Genomic DNA, 27,181 nt, shown 5'->3' on the forward strand with positions numbered 1-27,181 from the left:
TGCAGCTAATACAGAATGTAAGAATGAAGAGGTATAAAATTGATGCCTGTCTGAAAATTAACTCTTGTTTAGGTTTGTGGTTGTGGTGACTTATTATTATTATCAATATGACTGCAGGTCATAGATCATTTCCAGTCTGATTTTCCACCACATCACTGCCAGAGTCCTTAAGAGGAATCTCGAGCGCATGGTTATCCTCCTCACACGACAGGGGCGGGCCCCCAGGGGCCCTCCTCATGCATATGGAGGAGCGGGGCTCCGCCGACACTCCTCCTCCAGTCAACTTGTGTATCCAGCTCCGTCTCTGGCCAACAGTCAGTCAGCACTGGGTTTGACTGCCGCATGGCTACTGCGTGAAGACGTTCTTCTGCGCAACAAGTGGCAACAGTTGGATAAGGAAGAAAAGGGCTCAGTGTCGGAGAAGTCGAGGGACACACCAGGAAGAGCTCTTCATGTGAACGTGGAACCTGCGCTCCCGCTGATCATTATAGTGTTGTTTTCCACTCGTGCATGTTTAAACCAGAGGAGAGCTCTGGTGCCGTGTGTCGGCCGAACGACTAGAACTAACGAGTGGCAACAGCAGGCATGATTTTGAGACGAGGCTCAGTGGTTGCTGCCTTTTTACTCTGCTTTCTGCTGAAGGTACGTGAAAACAATCCCGATGATTACATGATCTTCTGGAGTTTTCTTTTGTTTTGTTTTTTTGTTTGTTTGTTTTGTTTTTTGCACGCGTCGTGTAGATTTACGCAGCCGCGTTAACATGTCAGATGTGTTGTCGCCTGTTTTTACGCACGCATGTAAAGTGAATGTAGCGTTTGGAAGAAAGTTTTCCGCTCCCATGCTTTGACTTTTCTGTCTTCAACAGGTGTCAGAGGGATCTGGACAATTCGAGCTGCAAATCTTATCGATGCACAATGTTAACGGGGAGCTGCTGAACGGCATGTGTTGTGACGGCACACGGAACACTGCGGATAGAAAATGCACACGGGACGAGTGCGATACGTTTTTTAGAGTTTGTCTGAAGGAATACCAGTCGAGAGTCTCTGCTGCAGGGCCCTGCAGCTTCGGAATGGGAACTACGCCTGTCCTCGGAGGGAATACCTTGTCTTTCAAGAGCTCTGTGAGGAATGACAAATCCAGGATAGTTTTGCCCTTCAGTTTTGCTTGGCCGGTGAGTTGGAGAAAAATGAATAAATAAATTTAAAAAAAAAAAGAAAAAAAAAAGTGTTTCCCGACGCGCGTCTCTCTCTCTGAACACAGAGAGGCCGACAAAATGTCTGTTTGCAGGGCAATTCTGAGCAATTACCGAACTGCCCGTCATGTATTCACACACCCAAAAAAAAAAAAAAAAAGCAAACAAAGAAAGAGTTTTTCTTTTCTCCAGAATTATCTAAGCAATTAACCAGGTGCAGGTCTTTTTCTCCATCAGGCGCGTAGCTGCTCATTCTATCTAAACAGTGTTGAGCTCCTTTGAGCTGAGTGATCAATAACCCTCAGTGTTAAGTTGGAAATCTGGAAAAGAACCAAAAAAATGCACTAAACATGAAATTAAAGATCAGTTTAAAGCTGTATAAATCAGTTAAGTCACATTTTTTTTACAATGCATTCTGTGACTTGGGGCCCTACTATATAATTTCCTCAGTGTCTGGTTTGATTTCATAAATTAAAAAGAATGGGTTGAGCTGCATTCTCACAGTTTTCTCCTCCTCTGTCCCTGTGGCCGCTGCACAGCAACCTCAGAGCGAAAACCCACTTTCTGGTTTCCTCAAGTGTCAGATCTTCCTCTCAGAGTAAATACACGGGTCTGACAGGCCCGTGGGAGAGCTGTAGCTCTGTGAGAGAGATGATTTGCAATGCTGGAGCACATTTCAGCGTCATGAAAAAAGCAGGACTGTGCACAGACTTTCTGGCCCCACAGCTTGGCCCCAAACTCCTCCGCTGTGCCTGATGGGTGAAAGGCACAGTCTGCTGCTGGTATGTGTGTGTCCAGTTACATTAAGGCTATTTTTACCTCAATCCTGATGGAGGTTATTGTTATTTCAAGCATCGTGTGGCGAGTGAGCACAAGAAGGAATCAGACAATCATGCATGATTTCCTCTCTTTCTTTCTTTTTGTCTTGTGGGGAACGACAGTTCATTTCAGCTTGTTTTCCCCCACATTTCAATGGCTGGTTAAAGAATCTTCTCAACAGCCAAACACGTAATTTGATATGGGCTGTATGTTTTATTTCTAACCCACTTACACACTGGTGCCTCATGTCTCTTTTAAAGACAAAGGTTTCTGTTTGTTTTCATGCTATGGCAGCGCAACATTGGCATCGACAATCTGAGTAGATTAGTTTCATGTTACTGACTGAAAATCATTCCAGTTTGCAGACAACTCTGGTAGGCCTTGATATTCAACCTGGTACAGTTTCAAATAAGAAGGCACTAGCTATGTTCATAAAAGGTGTGATAAATGATCTGCAGGACAGGACTTGATGCAGGATGTTCGTGTACAAACAAACCCGGAGGTTACATTGACAGTGAAACCTTTTTGAAAATGATGAAGCTATTTTACTTGTGCAGTTTGTCTGTATCGATCCAGAAACGTCACACGTGGAGAACTTCATGAACACCAACTGAGGCTGAGATTTTGTGCATTACCAAGTATGATATAACTCTCTTCTCTTCCTCTAGTTGATTGGTTGTTGTGGACAGATGGCGGTGTGGTGCAACTAGGTTGTCGGGTACTCAGAGTTCATGAAGGCCCCCCCCCCCCTTCATCCTCTCTTGTGAGCTGCATGAAGTTGGCCTCTTGTCCAGACCAAGGGCTTTGTTTAAGTCACGCTCGGTTGGACCCCAGGCATTTCATCGCTTTAACCTTGCCACCCACAGTAACTGCTGCACTTAATGAGGCTACACACATGTGCTCCAATCAGGTCGGGCAGCGACCAGGCGTCCAGCTCTGTCTTCTGGACTTCCTTTAATGGGGGAACATCAACGTTTTAAGAGTCCGACATGGTTTCGCCCAAGTCTGCTCAATGGTTTTATTCGACAGAGAAGCGAGGGCCTTCGGTGTATCACAGCGTGTGTATGCAGGGACAATGGCGTGCCCTCGGTGACTACAGTGAGGATTACAGAGCATAATAGAGGCAGTGCAGCTGTAATGCCAATGCAAGGCAAGCAACAGGAAGCGGTTGTAGTAGACTCAGCAGTGATGAAGTCGGCTCCCAGGCCACCTCAGCATATTTACTCTTGTTGTACCACAAGGAAAGAAAGTTGTTTTATTGGTGCGGGTCAGTCCTTTACAGGTCTGACTTCAGACACTTAACCACGTTCTTTCGAGGAGTGACCAGGCACACGAACTTCTGGGATCCAAATCATTTGTTGCTGTATTTTAAAGCATCATTTTCAACATTGTCCTACCTCGGTGCAGGCACGTCTTCTCAGACATGCTGGCATCACTATGATTGATGTGTTGACGAACCGGAGCTGTCTGAGAACTGGGTTCAGGTGGGTTACGGAACAATAGGCAGCTCAGCCTTGAGGGCAAGGGCTACTGGCAGCTGTGGGAGTAATGACATGTTTGTTTTATACAGTCGACTCTGATGTGGCAGTTAAGTGCAAATTACTCGAGTGAAAGAGGGAAAAGAAATGTTTTTTTCTCTACCTCACCCTGTCCTTCACTTTAACAAGCGCTTTCTCAGCATACTTGCAGTGTGACATACATAATGGGCTTGCTGCACATCAGAGGGTAGGAAATACATGTAATGTAAATCACCTGGGCCCTCCTGTCCCCCAAAATGTATTTGTTACATGCTTAACTTGGTTTCAATCCAAAACGCTGTTCAGTTGTGCAATGCATGGTTGTGAGGTGTCCTAATATAGCTTTATAGTGTATTTAATGGGCTGTTGTGTCTCTCATGGGAAAAAGAACCGCTTCCCAACCTTCCAGAGCAGTCAGCAGCTATTAATGTGATTATGAGAGTTTGTGTTTTCATGAGCGAGCCTGGGGTTTATGGCAAAACAGGGTGTGTTTCCCAGCAGTTCCAGTCATTGGCTAGATCTGTGTTTGATACCATTGAAGTGATTGAGTCGGGAAAACCGATACAGAAGGTCAACACCCATTGACTGGGTTGTTGACACTTCCTCTGTGCTGACTGTTGGCCTGGACCGGGGTAATCTGTCAGACCTTACCTTCACCGCACATTTGGTGTTTTTGCGCTGTTGTTCAATGACATAGATGAGGATTATACACCTTAATATTTTTATTTTACACCCAAAGGGGTCCGTTTTCATTTGAGGGTGAGGATCGTGTGTTTCTGTATTGGGAAAGTTCCCCTGCTGAGCGTATTCAGCAGTGTCGTTTGGCGTGTTCCAGTCTGGAAGGGCCTTCATGTTGCTTGTATGTTGGACGTTGTGGACTTGGCCAGGAGTGATAGGAGGACATATGGCCACACATATTTGCCTGGCCGTGTGCGTGTGTGTTTGCCTACGTGCACGCCTTAGTTCAAAGAGACATTGTGAGTCAGCTGGGAGCCTGGGAAAAGTGAACCTGGCAGTGGCAGACAGCTCTGAGCTGATAACGGCGAGGAGTTATGGAGTGTTAGTGAATGAGGAGTCCAGCGGTATCTCATGTTCTGGAAGCACTTATTTGGTCTGGAACTGAGCTGCACAGTTATGGCGAGGCTGATGCATAAAGTATGACATTGTTGTTGGATATCATGAAGCCTGGGGATCTGCAGCTGAGAGATTGAACTTTGAGACAAATAGGCGATAAGTAGTCTATCAAAGGCCAGAAGGTCTTAAAGTTTTATAGTTTGGTCCTCAGGTTTATTATGCATTGAGGCATTATGAGCAGTGACGTAGCGGCTGTGTCGAGGCAAGCCCAAATCGTTCAAGACATGGGTGTGTTGTCATGTTTTGTTGAAATACCTTTAAAGGAATTTGCCAATAAGCTGTTAAACTTAATGCCTCATCAGTTCTGTACACAGTGTGACATTTTTTTGCAGCAGGTGAACCAAGCCGCGAAACTGCGTGTAAAATGATGCGGAAGAAAAATCCCCTTGGTATTTTAAGAGGTCATCAAAATGTGACGTCTATTCAGTTTACAGTGAAAAACGTTTTTCCTTGATTACTTCTTCTTATAGCCGTCACTGTCACATCAATTTAATGTTGCAATGATGACTCATAAAAATTTCTAGAGTCCGGTGACCTAGTCCGTCAGTGACTGTGCATTCAAGTTCCTGTTTTAAGGATGAGTTTTCACATCCTTCATGCTGTCATGCATGTGGGATGTGATTTGAAAAAGATTTACAAGAACCTAAAAATGTGTTTGTGTGAGCATAAAGTGAATGCACTACGTAACCACTTTAAACTTAATAAAACTAAATAATCCAAAACAATATATTCTGCATCATTTTCAGTACTTTGACAGAATGACAAAACCCTGACATGCAACACTGGATTGTTTTTCTTTAGCCTGCACAGTGCCAGTCCAGAAACCATTACCAAGTAAATGCAGGCACATTTGTAAAAATGCTAATATTCATGCAGTCTTGTGATGAAAATGTGACTGGAGATCATTACAGACACCTTCAGTCCTTTATGATGTGGATATCAAATTATTTTTAAAATGTGGATACATTGTGCGTTGTCTGAAGCCCAGACACCGGAATGACGCATTCAAGTGCAGCTGAACAGGCTTGAGAAATGGCTCCCCCACCGTGACATTGGTACTAAAGCTCTTTCACAAACTGCTCTGGACACGAGGTGAAGATCAAAGAAGTTAAATGATGCTGCTTAAGGCCCGAGGAGAACCCAGTGACTCTCTCCATGCTAATAAACCTGGCTGTATGCGGGGGCATGGTTTAAATGATTAAGTATCACATTACCGCTGATGTTCTGTGTCAAGTAACTGCAGGCAGTTGTGAGTCAAAGCTCGGTGGAAAGCCTGCGTTGCTGATAAGAGATGCATTTCAAATAATAGCTGCCCTGATTGCACTGCAATGTTGGCATAGGATAAGACGTCTCCTGGAAACATCAGGAGCACAAAACAAAGTGGCGATGAAAAAAAAAAAAAAATTCTCTCTCCGGAGTGAGTCATACCTTTTGTCTTCCATTGGAAATTGAACGGGAGGTTTCCTGCAGGCGGGTTTGTTTACCATGAAGTCATCACAGCAAAAAGAGAATGCAGAATTACTGAAATGCCTCCAGGCAGCGCTGCTGGGGGGGTGAGTGTGTGTGAAAATAACAAGTAGGTGTTTTCTAGTGGATGCCAGGCGCTCTGTGTGGATTACACTTTCTCACAATCGCAGGCTTTCTCTTTGAGGCCGTCATGCGCGTTCGTAGACATATTGTCCGTTCCCTCATGACTGTTGCGCGGGGCAGCGTGAGTGTGTAAGCTGATATTGGTGTGAGCGCTACCGGCCTCGAATCAAACAAAGCATTTTTCAAGAGTGCTGAAATCAAGACAAGTCCTCCATACTGCAGCACTTCTTAAGTCTTTCTGTTTCTCTATCCGGCCAGATTTCCTTTTTTTTTTTTTTTTGCTTTACTGTTCAAACACACTTTTTTGTCACTTCATTTTTCTGTCTATGTTGACTTTGCCTTAAACGCGGTATTCTTAAGCTCTCCATCTTGGATTGTACATGGCATTCTTAGTGCATGGCACCAGTGGTTTTTAAATTGCCAACAATCGAGAATACCAAATACATTGCAAAACAGAAGTGACTTTGTGCTTTCTGCGAGTGCTGGAAATCATCCATCGGCTTCTCTTTCCTCATTCTGTAAACATGTGGAAAGACAGTTTCTAAAGAGAGCAAGGGGTCTGAGATGAAGACATATTTCAGACATTGCAGGGTGAATTAGGCTTTTTTATATACTATTTTGAAAAAGATTTGACTCATTCCAGTCATTGCTTAAGTCTGTCTGTCTGTGCAGCTCTGCTATATTTGGTTTCTGGTGTGTGTGTGGGTGTTTGATACACCAACAAGCTAAATCAGGTCACACGGTCTGTGTGTCCATCATCCTGATTGTTGTAATGCAGAGAGCTCTTCATCGCCGTGAGCTTATCCACCCAATCAGAACCCTGGGCCATTTCTGCAAGTTAACACTGAGCACCTTTTTTATAAAGGTCTTGTTGTGAACTTCCTCACTGAGAGGAAGGAGAAACCTAATAAAGGCAGTGAGGTGGTGTGTAACCGCAGTACAGCATTATCATTTTTTTTTAGATGTTAAATATTAAAGCGTTAAAATCATGAAGTAGACTTATATCAGTGTGACATTGTTGATGGGGAAGGGGCTGGTAACCTTTCTGTTCCATTTATAAAACATTCATCACTCAACCATTGACTGGTAATGCTCACAGTTGTCTTTTACACGTAGTGAATGCTTGATGGTCCTCCTGTTGCTCACGCTGCTTCTCTCTTTTCTTCCTCAGAGGTCCTACACTTTGATAGTGGAAGCCTTGGACTCCAACAATGAAACCAGTGGTGAGTGTTTGTCCTTGTCTGGCATCTCCATCTCGTCTTCCCCTCTCTCTTTTTTTTTTGGGTCTCCCCTCCATCCTCCTCTGGGAGGAGTTGTGTTGAAGGTCGGGAAAGGAAGTTTATTCTCCCTGAACTCCCTGCCGTCTTCCTCTCGGTCCTCTGGGTATTTGAGTGGGTCTGTGTTAAGAAAGTGTGTTGACAGGTGCCTGTAAGGCGTGGAGTAGGGCAGGGAGGCAGAAGAGAAGAAAAGGGGGACGGGGTTGACAGGAGAGGGATACAGAGGAGGAAGTGTAGGGAGGAGCACAGAGGAAGACGTGCTTGCCCCCCCCCTATGAAAATGTTTTCATTTTGCCGATGACTGATGGCAGGTGCTGCCAGTGAGGGTCGGGGGTCACGCTATCTCTCTGTTACTGAGGCGTGAAACACAGTTAATCTGCCCGGCGAGCTCAGCGCCACCACCGGCCTGCAGCCACAATGCAGGCCGTTTGGAGAGGGTGGGGGCTACGCCACCTCAAGGGTTACCTCTGGTACAGGCGGGCCGCACACCGGAGGAATTTTCAGCAAAGACTGTGGGGGGAACACAGTGGTGACACGCTGCACCTAAACCGCGGTTGCCAGATTCTGTCTGTGCCGTTAACCGGAGGGACATTCCCGTCGGCTGGCGTTTAGAAGGGCGAGAGCGTGATGAGTCCCCTCCGATGGGGAGGGCTTTATACCCGTGCTTGTTTATGCAGGTCTGTTTGAGGTTAACAAGGTTTCAGTCTTTTCTGCTGTATTTGCCGCTCCCCCAGGAGCCATTAGGATGCTGGTGTTAAAAGCCTTCTGAATGCATGCCGTCTGCAGCTGCACCACGCCGGTCCAAGTGGGGGGGGGGGGGGGGGGCTCATGGATTCATTCAGTGCGTCTCGACCACCAACTAATTAAAGTCTTGATTCTGGTGTTAAACTTCAATTTTCTGCCACTATTACATTAAAACTTCAGTGTGTTAGCTTCACATCAGCGTGGTCTCTTTTCTGCAGCTCGATTTTTGTCCTTACAAAATGTCTCAAGTGTCCAAGCATGACCTTACGAAGCTTTATAAAGCTTCTGATTTATGTAGCGCTCCGAGCCAGGCAGCAGGTAGTAAGGATGTGCTACTCCTGACGCCGCGGGCCGGCAGTTGGTAGAGAAATGCAACACAGCTGAGCTCTGGATTCCAGACCACTGCGAAATGTTACCGGGCACTGTGATTTCAGTGTGCCCCCCCGCCCCCTACCCTATTCACACCACAGCACAGTAAATAAATGACAGCAGGCCGCCACCCACCGCAACGCATTGCATCATACGACACAGAGGAGCGATCCGCCCCAGCGGTCAGCCACCTCTGCTCATGTGAGTACGGTAAATATCAGCCGTGACACGTTTTTCATTCTCTCCCAGGTGGAAGATTTAGATATGGAGTAGTGAGCACTCGGTGTGTGTGTGTGTGTGTGTGTGTGTGTGTGTGTGTGTGTGTGTGTGTGTGTGTGAATGAATGAGCGGTGCTAATTCTCAGAGCTAGTACGCATACATAGCGTGGAGTGTTTTGAAACGGTGCCGACAGTTGCGTGTTGTTTGCTCCGTGTGCAGTCGCGGCACTCGACTCCCAGGTCAGTCCTTATTCTTGTGACGGAGCCGTGACCTCTCCCCTGGGTCTCGGGTCATTTCAAGTCCGTGAACATATTGCACAATCACGACACTGGCTGGGGCCTTTGGGTTTTGTCTGAACGCAGATACCTGGGAAAGTGTGTGAAAATGAGTTGACTGGAGACCTTTTTATGACCGCTTTACGGTATGTCAGGAAAAAGTGCTGATGGTACAGTGGCAGAATTCCCAGAAGTGACTGGCAACGGCGTCCTCACGCTTTAAATTACAGTGGCTGTGGTTCTTCCCTTGCCTGAGCAGAAACAAAGGCAGCATCTGAAGTCAGTCATATCCTTAAGCGGTAAACCTGAGAATCAGAAAACCGACACAAGAGTGGAAGAAGGAGTGTGAGTGTAGCTGGGAATGCTCATTACAAGCAGCTTGTTCTTTTTTTTTTCTTTTTTTTTTTTGCATTTCCTCCTCTTACTTTCCTTCCTCTCCAGAGCACATAGTTGCTTTAATTACATATAATCTGCTATCTAAGATCTTCTTGCAATTTGTGTCTGAATCTTTGGGGCATTTTTGGGTTCCCACTCTATGATCATGGAGAACTTTTCAACCCCCAAATGCGTAATGTAAGTCAGATTCAGCTTTCCAATTTTGTCTCTTTTGGCTTAGAAATTTGAACCTTTGGATAATTTGTTTTACCAAGAATTTCTGCTATGTTTTTTAATCGTGTGAAATTTTGACATTTTAGGTGCTGATGGCAAGTTGATTGAGAAAGCGTCTCACTCGGGCATGATTAACCCCAGCCCGCATTGGCAGAAGCTGACTCACAACGGCCCCGTGGCCCAGTTTGAGTACCAGATCCGCGTCAGCTGTGATGAGCACTACTACGGCTTCGGCTGCAACAAGTTCTGTCGGCCCAGGGACGAGTTCTTCGGGCATTACACGTGTGACTACAATGGAAACAAGACCTGTCTGGAAGGCTGGTCCGGACCCGACTGCACCACAGGTAAGCACTGCCAGGATGGCAGCATTCAGCAACGGGTGATGTCACAAAATGGAAATACTGATGGAGACGGCGTCTTAAGACCGTCGCGTTGCTATTTATGACTGACAATGAGTCACCCAGAGCCAGCAGCCAGACTGTAATCTCTGATTCATGCTGATTTGCTGTTTGCTGCTGTGTGGTTTGCATTGAATGGGGGACTTTGTTTCTGTTCTCACACATCCCCTCGTCCTTTCTGTTGAAATGAAGCTTTTATTGCCTGTGTGACCAGGAGTAAACTTGAACCCGAGGAAGCCAGCTGAGGCAATAGTCTGTTATTTCATTTAATCTCATTTAATGTTTTAATATTCAGCTGAGTTGCGTGTTCGTCAGGAATAAGTGTTTGTCGACTACAGTGTGTTTTCTTGCAGAGGCTAGTAATTATGTCATTTACCGCTGTGCTCAAAATGTGTCTTAAAAATAAAGCTGAGTGTGACTCTAGCAGTAATTTTACTTCCTCCTCTTCTTTTAGCTATATGTCGACAAGGCTGCAGCACCGAACACGGATCTTGTAAGGAGCCAGGAGGATGCAAGTAAGTGACAGACGGGACTCTGTGATCTTGTCTGTAGGTAGAACTGCCCTCAATCCACTCTGTTAAATGTGCCTCTGCTTATTATGGAGGCTGGAGTTTGTCTGGATTAGTTGGACATGTGGGCGTTGTGTCCACTTCTGCTGCAGCGTGGATCCTTTCCCTGTTTGTACCTTGTTTTCTGGCTGTGAGAGTAAAGTACCCGGGCTTTAGCAGGGATGCCGTCTGAGCTGCAAATCTCCCATGGGGCTTTGGACCGGAGCTGCCAACCTGAGAAAACCAGAGGCTAAACTACCCAGCCTCCATGTTATAAATGCAGCCTATGTGTGTGTGTGTGTGTGTGTGTCCCTCCAATGGCAAAAACATTATCAGTTAAATCACATACAACATTTGGATGAGCCTTAAAGTGTAATGTTTGTGTAGCTAATGGTTTCCTAATGCTGTTTATGCACACAGCCAGAGGAAAAGCCAGGCGCAGATGGATATCAGAGCCGGGGCATTGTGTGCACTAACAGTTGTGTGTCCTCATCCTGGAGGCCCTTGCACACCTTCCCACAGCTCTGGCTTTAGTCACTTTCTTAATGGTCTGATTTGACGCAGGGATTCTGCAAATTTGTTGTTTTTCCTGGTTTTCTTCTGTGTTGTATCTTGTTTTTGACGTTTTTCCTGTGTGCTTGTTTGGCCACTGACACAAAAAGAGGTTCCATCGCTTCAGTTTCTTTGCAGGTATGGTTTTATACTCTGGGCTCTGGGCTTACCTCGTTTTTACACGCACTCTGGAATCAAGCTCATCTGCTTCTGCAGTCGTCACTCGGTTTTCCATCGCTGGAATGGTCCAGAGTGTTGAGCAACAACACACAGTAACGCTCTCTTCACGCCAGGGCTGCCATCTCGTCGCTGAGTCAGCAAAGCCACAGCTAATGACACCTTGTGGGATCTTCTGTCGTCTGTTTTTTGTTTTGTTTTGTTTTTTATTGTTCCTTCAGCTTCTATTAATCTCATTCGTGTAGTTAATGAGGCACCAGTGTGCCAATATTTCTTAACCTGAAAACTGACTTAAAGAGCGCAGCTGAGAGGTCTGCGTTATTTGTTCAGGCGTAAAACGTTCAATGTGTCATCTGACATTCCCTTGTATAGTTGTAAATTATTTGAGCTACAACATTAAGGAAACCCGTTCTGTCTATCATTTAGAAGATTAGGACACTTTGCAGACTGGCTTCTTTTAATCACTGACAGAAGTTTATTTAAGCACCACATTTATTTTTACAGTCGGTCTTGTTTCTTGAGGCTAATCAGCGCTCCTTTCCCCAAGAGGGACGCCATTTCCTGTCGCCGAGATGCACGTCACCACCTTTTAAAAAAGCAGACTTATCAGTCGAGCTGGATTGCTGTCCTAATTGTGGAGCCCAGGGAAGACAAAGGGCAGCGTTATCAGCGTAATTATGGACCTGGATATTTCAGTGGTCAACAAACTGCATTTTCTTCCCCAGGCCTGAGGCACAAGTCTGACTCGTGGGAAAGAGGATGAGCAGAAGTTTAATGATGGCGAGGAAAAACTTAAACACTCGTCTGCAAGGTTGTCACGTTTGCCAAGCCACAGGCATGACTTGCTGTTAAAAGGGAGCGTCAGGCCACATGCTAATGTTAGCTGCGCCAAAGGTCACGATGGAATTGTAATTTAGTGTTTTGTTTTCCTGTTAGTAAAGTGCTAAACACTCCTGTTTCCCCGTCCCTGTGCGTTACCTAAAAGCCGTTGCATAAGCGCTCTGCTGCTTACGGCGCAGTTGTGAGGGCGAGAAAACGGTCTCTTTGTTTCCTGTGCAGTTCCATGCTGTGTTATGTTAAAGCACAGTTCATTAATGTCAGATAATCCCTGTATTGCTTGTGAAGATTAAACAGATTAAGAGTGCGATATTACCATTAAAAAAAAAATCCCCCAGGTATCATGTGACCTTGCGTAAAGGTGCAGGGTGGTGTGTACGTCCTACCTGTGAGGCTGACAGTGTGTGTGTGTGTGTGTGTGTGTGTGTGTGTGTGTGTGTGTGTGTGTGTGTGTGTGTCCCACAGGTGTCTGTATGGCTGGCAGGGCCAGTACTGTGACAAGTGCATCCCCCACCCCGGCTGCGTGCACGGCACCTGTGTGGAGCCCTGGCAGTGCCTGTGCGACACAAACTGGGGCGGCCACCTTTGCGATAAAGGTTAATTATCTTCTCTATTTTCACATGCACTTGTGTTGTGTCAAAACAAACTAAAGCTGTGCAAAAACCCTCCTTCCTGCAGACCTGAACTACTGTGGGACTCATCAGCCATGCCTGAATGGAGGGACATGCATCAACACGGGACCTGACAAGTATCAGTGTACGTGTCCTGAAGGCTACTCGGGCTCCAACTGTCAGAGAGGTGAGCAATGCCGATCGGTGAGATAACACACCGAACGCTCAACGTGCTGAAGGGAATGCTGCTGATTGTACGCATGAAAACAGTTCTTTTAATGTGCTGTAAAGGTTGAAGCTCTCATGGTCACCAGATGCAGATGAAATATTAAAAATCCAACCAATCCAATCGTGGGATCATTCTCTGAAGGGTTCAGAACATGTCATCCTGTGCTGTTCGGGTTTAACCACTGATTGTTTCATCTGCCTCTTGTGAAACTCCAAACTAAATTGCCTGACTGCTTCTTTTAGAACACTTTAATTGTAGACTAGTGGCTGAAGGAAATGTTCTTGCTGCTGTTACCAGTTTGTCGCAAATTAGGCATCTTCAAAATGACCAGAACCTCTGCTTTTCTAATTTGTACGACAAATGTACTTTTAGAAGCTAGCCTATGATCTCATGGCATCTCAGACTCATGCCTGCAGTTATAATAAGTGGTGCCGTGATTACAGACGAGAGGTCAGAGGTACCCTGAGTTAGTAATCAGAGGAGGTGGTAACAAAGCTATAATCTGTTTCCACTCCAGTGTGAGTGGCCCCCAAGTCAGGTAATCCACTGGTTTGATCTTCAGGGGCCTGTCATCCCTTTGCTCCTCAGACACTTCAGACAGATCAGGGTGGTGCTAAGGTTCAGCTGCTGCAAACACTTACCATGGAGATGATGTTTTTTTTCCTCATTAAATCTGAGCCTCGCTGGGTGCTGACAGCTTAACTGCGGAGATGTAAGGAAACTGTGCCCTTCGTAACAAGAGGTCCTCAGACCAGGGGAGACGTCAGGCTATTGTAGTACAGGAGACCCAGGAGACCCCTCTGTCGTCCCCTCAGCATAACAAGAGCCACCGATCCCCTCCACCTGCCTGGCAATCCCAGAGTAAATCATTCATTTATTAATTCATGTGGGACCTGCTCATCCTTAACTTGTTCATAAAGGAGAAACTCCAGGTCAGTGCCCCCCCCCCTCTCCCTGTCTCCTGCCAGTCTCTCATCTTGTGCCGCCTTCTCAGAGGATGAGTAGTGGGAGGTCAAAAGGAAGTCACGGTGCATTGGTCGGGTCAACTCAGCATGAAAGATGATTTCCTGGTGCTGCAGTCTTGCCTGGTGGGTAATGAAAGTAAGAAAGGGGTGATTTTGAGCTACATTTTGGGGCAGGTGAAGTGGAGGAGAGGAGGTGGTGTATGAGGGAAGGAGTCAGCACCCCTGGGTAGGTTCTGCTGACAGGCCTAGGATGTAGGGGTGAGGTTTTCCACACATTACATTCATAAGCTGAAATGCATTTTTGCAGTGCATTTGTTTAAGAATAGGAATAATTCACTGTCTGCGTTCGCACAAATATTCACAAGGAAATCATTCAATGTATCTCAATATCGGGTTATTGGAGAAAGTTTCCGCGAATGTTGCACATTTTCTAAATGTAATCACAAAATTGGCGTGAAAACTGAATTTTCCTCTTTAAAACGAATCACGAGGTCGTCTTAGGATCTCTTTCTCATTCTAGCGGAACACGCCTGCCTGTCCAATCCGTGCGCCATCGGAGGGAGCTGCTCAGAAACCAGTCACGGCTACGAATGTCAGTGTGCGCCAGGCTGGAGCGGCCCATCATGCACCATCAGTAAGACTTGCACTCCACCTCGAGACTCATTTCGCTCACAGAAAAAAAAAAAAAAAAAGCCCTGGAATGACCAGAGCCGACTTGTTCCGCTTTAGATGTGGATGACTGCTCTCCAAACCCCTGCAACCATGGAGGAACCTGTCAGGATCAGGTTAACGGGTACAGATGCCACTGTCCCTCACAGTGGACCGGGAAGACGTGTTTGATAGGTGAGCCTCTTTTACCTCTTTCCACCACTCCACGCCTGTCAACTGCACATGCAAATGCCACAAACCCCCCCCCTCCCCTCCTGTCTTCCTCTAGATGCCAACGAATGTGACAGCAAGCCTTGCGTCAACGCCAACTCTTGCCGCAACCTGATTGGTGGATACTTCTGCGAGTGCATCCCCGGTTGGACGGGGCAGAACTGCGACACCAGTGAGTTGAAAGACTGTCGGCTGCAGCTGTGGAGCGGGTGTTACCTGTGCATCGCCTGGCCCCCCTCCCCTTGTGTTTGTCTGGTCTGTCTCTCCTTTCAGCGCGAAGGTTAATTTAGCTTTATGTAGGTATGAATCAGACAGTTGGAGTGCAGCCTTTTCCTGCAATGAAAACGAATCTGCCGTATCATTATTAGCCCTGTGTGTGGCCAAGGCTGTGGTGATTTAGAGGTGGCTCAACAATCCCACGACTAGTTTCACTTGGCAGCAGACAGGATTGCTCAACACTCTTGTGTTCCACTGATCCTGCAGCCACGATATCCAACTCAAGCGGACGGCTCAACTCGCTCTGACAGCGTTAGAACGGAACTCTATCATGGGAAAAATGAGACACAGACTTGTTTTCTTTGACAGACTATTTGGTTAAGCAGTCGAGAATTAATCCTTCGATTTGTTTTTCTCGTGTAGACATAAACGACTGCAAGGACCAGTGCCAGAACGGAGGGACTTGCAAGGTATGTGTCGGGTCAAAACACATGCAGCCTTATCTAGTATCCTCACTTTGTTTGCCAAACTGTTTGTGTCCTTCACTGAGTCACGTTATATAAAAATAGCCGCTATAAATTACTTTCAAAGAGACAGTAGAGCTGTTGTGAGATTCTTCTCTGAAATCATATCAGAGAAGAGTGAGTTCAGTGTTTGTAAGGCTCGGGACACAAATGCATTTTGGCCACAGTCGATTGAATTACTATGAACATAATTGTTTTGAGTCCATGCCAGGAAAATGTGTTGAAATAATTGCTGAGCTACGATAAAGAAGCTGGCCTCTTCCTTCTGCTCTCCGGTTTGACGGCTCTTTATTTGGACCCCACCCTGCCGAAAGCGCTTGATTTTGAATCCGTGAGCTTTAACCCCCGCTTTGTTCTCTGTCAGGACCTGGTTAACGGCTATCGCTGCATGTGCCCGCCTGGCTTTAACGGCGAGCACTGCGAGAGGAACATCAACGAATGTGCGAGCTCGCCGTGCCTGAATGGCGGCCGATGTCAGGATGAAGTGAACGACTTTAAGTGTCTGTGCCTGGCTGGCTTTTCAGGAAATCTCTGCCAGGTGAGACACTGCTTGCACCCCCCCCCCCCACTGTCCCACGTGTGGTTGAGCTCACATGCATGCAGCCTCCCTGCTGTTTTTTTGTTTTTTTTAGCATCTCCAGCCCTCGCCCTCCCTCCTGTCTCATTTCTGCCAGTACTGCTGTCTTTGGGTTTGTTATTAAGTTTTCCTGCCCCACCCTGTTAAATAGCTGTTGTTCCATAGTCGTCCTCCTGAAAACGGAGTGCTTTGTTGAAGCTGCTCCTGGCTATAGCAGGATAAATTCCTCAGTGGTGAAGCCCAGACTCAGAGGACGGCTCCTATGTCTCTGCCTTGTTTTTTCCCCCCCTTCCTCCAAATGGTGTGTGTATGTGTGTGTGTGTGTGTGTGTGTATGTATGTGTGTGTGTGTGTTGTTTCCTGGCGCAGTCTGTAGGAAGGATGCTGTGGGCTTTGCTCTGTTTAGTGTAGCAGAAACTATGTCAGCTATCAGATTCAGCGCTCTCTATTCAATGCCTCTCTCCCCCAGCTGGATATCGATTACTGCTCTCCCAACCCGTGTCAGAACGGAGCGCCTTGCTTTAACCTGGCCACGGACTACTACTGCGCCTGCTCAGAGGACTACGAGGGCAAAAACTGCTCTCACCTTAAAGACCACTGTCGCACCACCACATGTAAAGGTTGGTCTCCAGTGAAATGTCGATCTGTGTAGCGTGATGTGTAAATTAAAGTCATGACCTGTTGTTGGAAGACAATCTAAACCTTTTTTTTACATGGACGGCACCTTACCTTCTTTTTGCTTCAGTTTCTGAAGTTTCTTGGCCAAGGTGAATATTTTTAAAAAGAAGTCATATTGATGACCCCTCCCCCAAATCCCTTGCAAAGCTTTTACAGCAATTCTCCCTCCCGAGTCCCATGAAAATCTGGCATCAGCCTGATAGCTCTGTGTGTGTTCTTGGTAATGACTTGGTGGGCTACCTCTTCTTTTTCCCTCTACAATGAATGAGCACATTTTTCAGAGTGTCTGTGTGTATGTGTGAGTGTAATTGAGTGAGTGGACCAACCACGGAGTCAGATACCAGACGGTGAGATTCTCTCTGTTCTTGGCAAGTATTAAGTGATTACAGGGAAGCACATTTACCCGGCTCTGCTGTCCTGATCAGACAGGGGGAAAGGAAGGGATTTCAAAAGAGGGGAAAAGATTATCCTACTGCATGTAAAAGCATAACACACTGTTGTTTCCTTTGTCTTTTCACTCTACTTTTTTTTTTTTTCCTGATCTTATCTTTGAATATCTCTCCCTCAATCTCATCCTGTTTTGGAATGGATGGGCGATTAAGTTAATTTTTTCCGTATGATTTGGAAGACAAACACATTTTGATGACATTTGGAAGATGTTCAGACAGTCTTCACCTGTAGCTTCACTCTCCTTATTTTTCTTCTTTTTTTCAGTGATTGACAGCTGCACCGTTGCGGTGGCGTCCAACAGCACGCCGGGAGGAGAGCGTTACATTTCGTCAAATGTGTGTGGACCTCACGGGCGCTGCCGGAGTCAGGCCGGGGGCCAGTTCAGCTGTGAGTGCCAGGAGGGCTTCAGAGGCACTTACTGTCATGAGAGTAAGACCAGATTCCTCATACTGAGAACACAACACGCAAATGATTCACATATATCAGATGACTTCTCTAAAAAAACAAAAACAAATTTTTTTATCTGTCCATTCACTGTTCTTGAAAATTCAGACATCAATGACTGTGAAAGTAACCCATGCCACAACGGAGGCACCTGCATTGACAAAGTCAGCGTGTACCAGTGCATTTGTGGCGGCGGGTGGGAGGGAGACCACTGCGAGATCAGTGAGTAGGACGGCTCTTCCCCTCTACCTGAAAACAAAGCTGCTCCTTCTCATGGGGAGACTTTAATCCACGCTTCTACAGCCAATTTTGGTTTTAATGTGTTTGATGTGGCACACATAAATCGTGTTTCCAATCGATTTCTACACTAGACATCGACGACTGCAGCACCAACCCCTGTCATAATGGAGGGACATGTCGAGACCTGGTGACTGACTTTTTTTGCGAGTGCAAAAATGGCTGGAAGGGAAAGACCTGCCACTCCCGTAAGAGCGCTCTTGCTTTTCTCCAACCGTTTAGTCTGTCTGTGCAGGCTCATGGCATGTGCTTTATGGCTATATATAAATAATTTTTATTTTTCTATACAGTCCGTGTGTACTTTTTTTTAAGATTGATACCAGTGCACAACATGAACAATCCTAAGATACTAAACGCTCCCTCCAGGTGAAAGTCAGTGCGATGAAGCCACATGCAACAACGGTGGCACCTGCCACGACGAGGGTGACTCATTCCAGTGCAAGTGTTCCTTAGGCTGGGAAGGTACAACATGTAACATAGGTGAGTCATTCAGTCGCTGTGGTTTGGCTTAATGTCGTATTTACATACGCTGGAGACTGCTTGGTGGGAGAGCGCTGTCTTGTCTGCGATGTTAATCAGATCTGTCAGATCCATGAGGTGCACAAATAGTTTTTATCCCCTTCGCTCTGTCAGCACCTCACCCCCTCCACTCCTTTTCCATCTCCCTCTTTGCCCATTTCTCCCTCCCTTGTGGTGCTGACAGATATTTGCTTAAAGTCCCTGATTGCACTGACAATTTCACTTCAAAGTCGAGGAATGCAGATTCCCCTCCGAGAAAAATGGAAACCCAACTGAGAAAAGCCAAACCAACAGCCGTCTCCTGTGCCTCAGATTTACAAGCTCTGATTTTATTTATATTCCACCTTGAGTAGGTGTGTGGGGAAAAAATAAAAAAGTTGCTAACAAAATTGCACTTCTTTCCTTTTCTCAGCCAAAAACTCTAGTTGTCTCCCAAACCCGTGTGAGAATGGAGGCACCTGTGTGGTGACCGGGGAATCGTTCACCTGCGTCTGCAAAGAAGGCTGGGAAGGATCCACGTGCACCCAGAGTGAGTGTCCTGGACGGGTGAATGTTGGGTGGGGTAGGGGGGTGGACATTTATTGCTTTTGCATGATGATAAACCTCCTGCTACCTGGTGCAAAGGTGAAGAGTTGCCTGCGATTAAATCATTCTCTCCTACGTCCTCTTGATCTGCACTGGGTTTTTTTTTTTTGGGGGGGGGGTTTAAACACTTTCCTCTCTGGCTGTTGCCGGCCATGAGAGGAGAAAGGAGGAGGAGAAGAAAGGGGCTCAGGAAAGTGGAGACAGATGTCCACCCCACCCCCACCCCCACCCACCTCTCCACCACCCTCTGGCTCATCCAACACAGCCCTCTCTCCCCTCTCATTGTTGCATTCCTGTCCAAACAGTGACATGTCGGCTTGTTCTTCAACCCTCCTCCATTTCCCTGGCTTCCTCGTACGCATGTACTCCGAAACATAAATTCCCCGACTTTTGTTCGGGAGGGGGAGGAAAAACGGAGTGGGTTGAAACTGGGTGTGGAGGTGCTGTCAGTGATGGCGGCAGTGAGGGATGGTGGTGGTGGTGGAGCTCATTTTTGAGGGTGAGAGCTATTGCAATGCAGAACGCCATTGTTTGCTCTGTGTTGTTAATAAGGCATAGTCCAGGCCCGACCGGCCCGACGTGCCTCGGCTCAATCAAGCTCAGACGTGCTCTTTGTTGTCATCTGCAGTAAATAGTCATACATGAGAGAGAGAGAGAAAAATGGAAAAAACCCAAACATACTCACTGCTTTTGTGTCTCCCTCCCTATCTCAATGTCTCTCTTTCAGATACCAACGACTGCAGTCCCCACCCTTGGTAAGTGGCAGCCAAACATTTCTTGTAAATTAAAACCAATGTAAACAAGGAACATCTATCAAATCACCTGCCTGCAGGATTTCTGTCTTTGACTGTGTCTCTGAGAAACAGGCATACACCCATCTTTGTCATTCCTGGGATGCAGTCAGCTAAACCTTTTTTTTTTTTTTTTTTTGTGCGCACCCTGCCCCAACAACTCTTCTTTAACCACACACCACTGGAGCTCACTTCCAAACCCCTCTGCACTTTTCCAATAAAAAGAACATGGCTGATTGCCTTAATTACCTCTGAGACATTGGCGTTTTTGCGTATGTTAGTGAGAAAAATCCAGCCTGAAATGCTTCAATATTAAAACAGCATGAATAAATATGAAACCTGGGGGTATACTGACACACATGCTGAAAGACTCTCATATTTCCTGCAGCTACAACAGTGGAACATGTGTCGACGGGGATAACTGGTACAGATGCGAGTGTGCCGCAGGCTTTGCTGGGCCAGACTGTCGGATCAGTGAGTATTACCCTCACTTCCCACTCTTCCTTGATCTCCATTTGAATTACTCAGAGTGGGCCCGGGACTGTCGCAGCCCCTCCAAATGGAAGGTCTAGTCGTCCAATTATCTGTGAATCGGGCTTTAGGCCAGGCCGAGCCATTTTGGTGTCACTCCACCAGGCATTGTTGCTGTCCCTGGGGGAAACCGACTTAGCAGGCCAACAGCTAATCAGCCATGCTCTCTGACACTGATTACACAGATTGTTTTCCCTCTTAAAGGCTTTCAGATGGCCACATTCTTTCCCATTGCAAACCCTTTGTTCCACTAAGTCCAGCCTTTAGCTCCTGCATACCTGCTAATGATGCAGGCTCTAATAAAGCTGCGTGGGGCAAAAACATCCCGGGCTGATTATGAAGCAAGTTTGCATGTTTTCATTCCCTGGCCTCTGTGTGTGTACTGTTGAAGTGACACATGACCTCAATGAATATTTCTTAGGAATTATTTTTGTGTGCGTACTGCTTAACCTAATATTTGTGTACTGTCTGGCCGTGATCTGTAACCTCTTCTTACCTCACTCTTCTTCTCTGCGACAGATATTAATGAATGTCAGTCCTCGCCGTGTGCCTTTGGCTCCACCTGTGTGGATGAGATCAACGGATATCGCTGCCAGTGTCCAAGAGATAGGACCGGACCGCATTGTCAAGAAGGTACAAGGCTTCACGTTGTCATAAAGTACGAATCTGTGTGACAAACGCACGTTTTGTGATGCATTTCTAATTCCGGGGTTGCATTCATCACAGTGACGAGGAAGCCCTGCTCGGTCAATGGACACATCACCCCCGATGGAGTCAAATGGGATGAAGACTGCAACTCTTGCCACTGTTCCAATGGGAAAGTTGTGTGCACAGAGGTATGTCTAAACAAAGTCTTTACGCTGGAGAAATGTTATGGTGACGCACTGATGAGGTCATTGTTTACTATTGGGAGAAGGGGTGTGGGGAATAACTGTCAAAAAAATAGTCCCAGTCTTATTGGTTCTGTGGGAGGTAAAACTTGGTTACCTTAAAAAATCTCAGGTAGAGCCATGCCAGACCACAACAACACACACGCACAGGGTGGAGTGGATTTGGGAGCGTCAGATTCCACTGAGACATGATGCAGTTTGTTTTGAAAAGAAACACAATTCCACGGTTTGGATTTGATACCGGTTCAGAACTAACAAAGTCAGACTGACTAACAGGACTGTCTAACCAGCAAACCAACAATGGAGATTCACTAGCCCTGTTCCCAGGAAGGAAATGCATTATGGGATGAAAATATTCCAATGCTGCAAGGTACAGGCTACCAAATTAAACTTTTTAAGGCTATTCCTTGACAAGCAATGTTGATCATTTAATTTACTCCTTCCTTATCCTGATCATTGATTATTGATCAGACAGTTTCAGATATAAACTCCGGTGTGTACTGTTTGGTAGCATCTTGCAGTGCAAGCAACCTGAAACCCTCACCTCACAATCCTCTGCTTTAGTCCCTGAAAGCATGCAAAATGTTAAAGGCGCTCTCTGGAACTAGTGTTTGGTTTGTCCCTTCTGGGCTACTGTACAAACATGGCCCAAGACCTGCTGCAGTGGTAGATATAATAGTTCACTCGAAGGTATCAAATACAAAACAAATTTTATTTTCTAAACACTAATAAAAACAAACTTATTTAAATTTCTACCACTAAATACCACTGGACGTTTTATAAAATCAAATTGTCATCATTGGTCTACGTAATGTTAGCTGGGTTCTTCCGTGGCTGCTGAAGAAAACATTAAATATTTAAACTTTTTTTTCCCCCTTGAAAACTTTTCTAGAAATATACTTATACAATTCTCTAAATAACACATGAGGAGTTTACAATTAGAGGCTAAGTACAATACTATCATTTGTATGATTTGTCATAAACCAAATTAGTGGGTAAACTGAAGTTATCTCATTGGCGCTAGTCGGGTCACACAAGGTCATGATGATTCATCCTGTGGGCAAATTTACAAAACATTAAGTATTTAATTCTTGAATTTCTTTGCCATGCTAGCTGCTCGCTCCAGATGCTGTGTTGGACACAGAACGGCCCTGAGATAACTGCTGACATCCAGTGTTCTTACAGGGACTTTGCTAACATTCTGATGTGGAACATGGTCATTCTTACATTAAAGAAAAGCCAGTGTGTCAAGAACTATTCCCTTATCACGTTTGTCTCTCCAGATGTGGTGCGGTCCTTCGTCGTGCCACCTGGGAGCTAAAGGACGAGGAGGATGTCCTTCAGGCCAGAGCTGCATCCCCATCAGGGAGGGCCACTGCTTTGTGAAGCCTTGCCTTGGCCTCGGCGAATGCTGGAGCACCAACCCTCCCCCGCCTCACACCAAATGCCACCCCAGCTCCAGTTACCAGGATAACAGCTGCGCCAACATCACCTTTACCTTCAACAAGGAAAGCATGCCTCGTGTGAGTTACCTTGCACCAGGGAGGGATATATTGAATTAAAGGGTTTTGAGGTCAATTTTCATGCTTCTCTTCTACCGCCACCATTAAATGGATGGAAACTGCAAGCTGAAGCTTTTGAAAGATTCCTCCTCAGCAAATTGATTTGTAGTCCTTAGACATCTGAGAAATTCAGTAATGAAAAATAATTTGTGGTGTCTGTAGTGTTTTTTCTTACTACTTCCCTGACTTAAAAATGAGGATATCAGTCATCAGTATGTCCAAATGACAATTTTTTTAATCTGGTGGATACTTGTAAACTATTCAAGATTCAGGGTTAAAATATAAAACTTGAAAATTAGTTCAGCCTTTCACAATTTTGAATGTTTTTATTGTTTTCATGGACATATGATATGTAAGGTGAATCCAAAGAGTGGCTCAGCTTGTCTGGAGCATATATCTAAAATAAATCCCACTACTCTGGGTTCACAAAGGAATGGAGGATATGTTAAGTAATGACGCGTTTGTTAAACGATTATCCACAGGGATCTGGAGGATGTGTTGTTTTCAGATCACATCAGGGTTTGTTTGTTTTTGGGGTGTTTTTTTTTGCAAAACAGAATTTTATACAGTTTTGGCGTTCTTGAGAATCAGGCATTCATGACCCATGCCAGTCTCCTCTTAACCTGACCGCACTGCAAGATTAATTTCCGGATCATATAGAATCAAGCTGAACAGAACCACTGGCGACTCTGTCACCGCATTGAATCACCATTCGCCAGTTCCCTAACAAGCATGACAGCAGATAGTGACAAGCATAAGAGTCTGTGGTCTTTAATCTAAATTAGGAGGACCACAACCAGATACCATGCTGAACTCACTGCCAATGCAGGCCTAGCTCTGCCTTTTTCGTCTTGATTGCCCTCTAATTTTCCATACACATCAACATTTGCTTCATTTCTTGTTCATGTCCAGGCCTTAACTGTGGAGGATGTGTGTAAGCAGCTGAGGCGCTTGTACGTAGTGAAGAATTTCTCCTTGGAGCATTCTGTGTCCATAACCTGTGACCCCTCATTCTCAGCCAGCAATGAGATCCACGTCTGTATTGTAAGTAGCTCCCAGTTTGCCATATGTTTGTCTGCGTCTGTTGTGCATGCTCAGAAAAAATCCCCTTTGATTTACAGCCTGCAAGCATGTGTGGTGGATTCAGTGTGGGTTGTTTAAGGCAGACTAGCTATCACTATCTAACCCCACTATCTCTGTGTCACTTGCAGTCTACTGAGGACCATCGCTTGGACCGGAGTCCTATTAAAGAGATCACAGACAGGATAATTGACTTGGTCAGTAAACGCAACGGGAACAACACGATCATCACCTCCATCGCAGAGGTCCGCGTGCCAAGTCCCAGCAAAACCGGTATGAACCCAATCCAAAGTGTTTTCGCTGAGTTACTTTAGGATACACCCACATTCGACTAAATGGGTGGGAGGATTTTCTTCATATTTGCTGTAGTTGTTTTGGAAAGCTCTGATGAGGTAGAGCCAAGCCTTGATAATGGCAGCAATATTGAGCACCAAAGAAAAATTTACATATGGGGGAGGTCAGGAGTCGCTTTTCACATATCTTTGGCTGGCCGGGTCTGTCATGTTATGGTAGTGGAAATAGAGCTTAAAAAGAGTCTAGCCAACATTTCCATGCAGAAAGCAGAGCATCTATTTGGCCGCCATGGCCAAGTTGATCGAGCCTCCTCCCCTGTACAGGGGTCAGGTCGCACTGGTTAAAGCATGCTAATGATTTGGCGATGTTTCTACTATAAAAAAACCTGTTCCATGGCGATTTTTTTGACGTGACTGTCTGTTTGACCCGTGGTTTTCTTTCCTACCATCAGACTACCTTGTGCCACTCCTCAGCTCCATCTTCATTGTCATCTGGATCCTTATGCTGGTCTCAATTTTGTTATGGTGCATGCGCCGCCGGCGGAAACAGAGCAACCACAACGGGACGTCGGCCACCGGCTCCGAGGACAACACAACCAACAATGTGCGGGAGCAGCTTAACCAGATCAAGAACCCTATAGAGAAGCATGTAGGCCTAACGGTGGCCATCAAAGACTATGATAACAAGAACTCTATCATTGCCAAAATAAGGACAAATCATCCTGAGGGGGATGAGGACGACAAGGAAAGGCACCTACAGAAAGGCCGCTTTGCCAAACAGCCAGCATACACACTGGTGGAGAGGGACGAGAAGACGCCCATCTCCAATCCCAACTCCACATCCAAAAATCCTAATTGGACTAATAAACAGGACAACAGAGACTTGGAGACAGCAAACAGCATAAACAGGATGGACTACATTGTATAGCAGACAGCTGTGTTGCCGTGCAACCAAGCCTTATGCCTTCACACCCCGGTGGTGGGTGAAACAGGGGAGCTTTGGCATGTGTAGTTAACTGTCATGTCAGTGGTGACCCCAAAGTATTGTTAGATATTCCCCGTGTTAATTTAAGTTTTGACAAGCTGGCTTACACTGGCATTGACAGTTGCTTTGGTTGGCTGGAAACACAAGGCACTGGTATACATTTTGCTGTAGAACTAGATGTAAAAGTGTCCTCCTCTGCATTTCATTTCTTATTGTTTCAAAGATTAGTTGACACATGGAAGGGGCTCCTGGTGTAACTGTTGCATAATGAGAGAAAAAAAAAAAAAAAACGACCCAACATGTTCAACACTAGAGCTATTTACTTTAGTACATGTTTGAATTTTTCTAGTTCCTTTTGGAGAAAGTGCCTTTTCAGTTTTAGACTCAAGCAACTGTCAAATGAGAAAAAAGATCAACTTTATTATTTATTTTTATTTCTGGGTTTGGGAGGGAGGGGCTCAATGTCAGCAGTTGCTGCCAATATGAAGAATTTATGTTTCGATTTAGAACATGTAGATATGTAAATTTTTTTATTAATCATTGTATATATTTGATTTATTAACTTAATAATCAAGAGCCTTAAGATATCATTCCTTTTTATTTATATGTTCTGTCTAGTTTGAAGGTTTTGATAGCTGGGGAAGCCTACCATTTTTTTTCAATGACATATTTTCCCCCCATTGCATTCAATATAAGCCAAATTTCGAGATAAAGAATGGGCACTTGAAAGGCACCTGAAAGAAATACTTTGCTTTTTTTTCCACATATTTCACATTTCATTATTTGTTGCCAGGACCTTGATTGAAGGTAAGTGAGGTTAGGACCACAACAAATCATGGCTGCTGCAAGAGCTGGACATGGTGGCATACTGCTTGCCACTAATGGATAAAAAGTTAAGGGAACAAGAAGTAAAAAATACTTCCATAGCTTCAATTTCACACATTGACACGTTTAAAATTGTTTCAAAATCCAACATGCAAGGCGAGTCGCATTGATATGAAGCTCCAGAATTCCCGTCTGCTTTAGTCAGCATATCATAAGCTAGACCATGAGTACTTGAACAGTAGGGGGGTAGGGGGAATGCTGTAGAATCAGACAAAAAACACTGCCTTGCTCGGCAAGAATCTGTTTTGTTTCTGTGCACATTTGTCTCTTAAAAAAAAAAAAAAAAAGGCTCTTTAAGACAAACATGTTTTATCTCATTTGTTAACCCTTTGAGATCATGGCAACATTTTGTCCAGTTTTTGACTGTTATGAACTTGAGAATTTTGTGTTGATCTGGCGATATATTTTTGAAAGTCATATTTATTAAATATTTTGTATGAAAAGAGAATTAAAGTTGTCTTTGTTCTGGAGAGAGAGTGAAGAGTCTCTGTGATGCATCAAGCCAAACACGTCAGCGCATATGAAAGGATTCTTGTGCTGCTGGTGTGGGAACTGCTGTTGGAGAGACATCATAGATAGAGCGAGGTCTCTGTCCAACAGTGTTTACAACTAATTACGTTTTAGCAAGCCATCCATGCATTAAGTCAATCCTGGGGACAGAAATACCCTCGGTCCTCATGATCCTCAAACAATGTTGGCCTTGTTCTGGTTTAAGTAGCTGACTCTACTAAACCCTGAAGAACCTCTGTTATGGAATTAAAGACTTTGTACAATCTGTTAAAATTAGAGATGAGATTGTCAACGCCTCTTGAGCCTCTTAGACGTGTTGGTACTCATAACAATTTGTTCAGATGCAATAATCCACCATTTTGTTTCCAGGACGATAATAGAATCTGCGTCAGCCTCTCATCTCAGGTTACACCCACTAACCCTG

General features: G+C 45.4%; 1 protein-coding gene across 1 annotated transcript; it reads left to right on the plus strand.

Moving 5' to 3' along the window:
- The first annotated feature begins 311 nt into the window (after positions 1 to 311).
- jag1b (jagged canonical Notch ligand 1b) lies at positions 312 to 26,717 on the plus strand. The gene is made up of 26 exons (XM_068328283.1): positions 312 to 642; positions 866 to 1,171; positions 7,424 to 7,475; positions 9,832 to 10,089; positions 10,598 to 10,658; positions 12,723 to 12,853; positions 12,936 to 13,055; positions 14,583 to 14,696; positions 14,792 to 14,905; positions 15,000 to 15,113; positions 15,581 to 15,627; positions 16,046 to 16,219; positions 16,727 to 16,877; positions 17,650 to 17,814; positions 17,938 to 18,051; positions 18,201 to 18,314; positions 18,493 to 18,606; positions 19,058 to 19,174; positions 19,958 to 19,985; positions 20,410 to 20,495; positions 21,072 to 21,185; positions 21,279 to 21,388; positions 22,726 to 22,965; positions 23,917 to 24,048; positions 24,216 to 24,357; positions 24,830 to 26,717. The coding sequence occupies exons 1-26, from the start codon at positions 586 to 588 to the stop codon at positions 25,303 to 25,305; spliced, it is 3,651 nt and encodes a 1,216-aa protein (XP_068184384.1). The 5' UTR covers positions 312 to 585; the 3' UTR covers positions 25,306 to 26,717.
- The last annotated feature ends 464 nt before the right edge of the window (positions 26,718 to 27,181 follow it).

Source organism: Antennarius striatus, chromosome 11, assembly GCF_040054535.1.
Source record: "Antennarius striatus isolate MH-2024 chromosome 11, ASM4005453v1, whole genome shotgun sequence".
Taxonomy (NCBI): Eukaryota; Metazoa; Chordata; class Actinopteri; order Lophiiformes; family Antennariidae; genus Antennarius; species Antennarius striatus.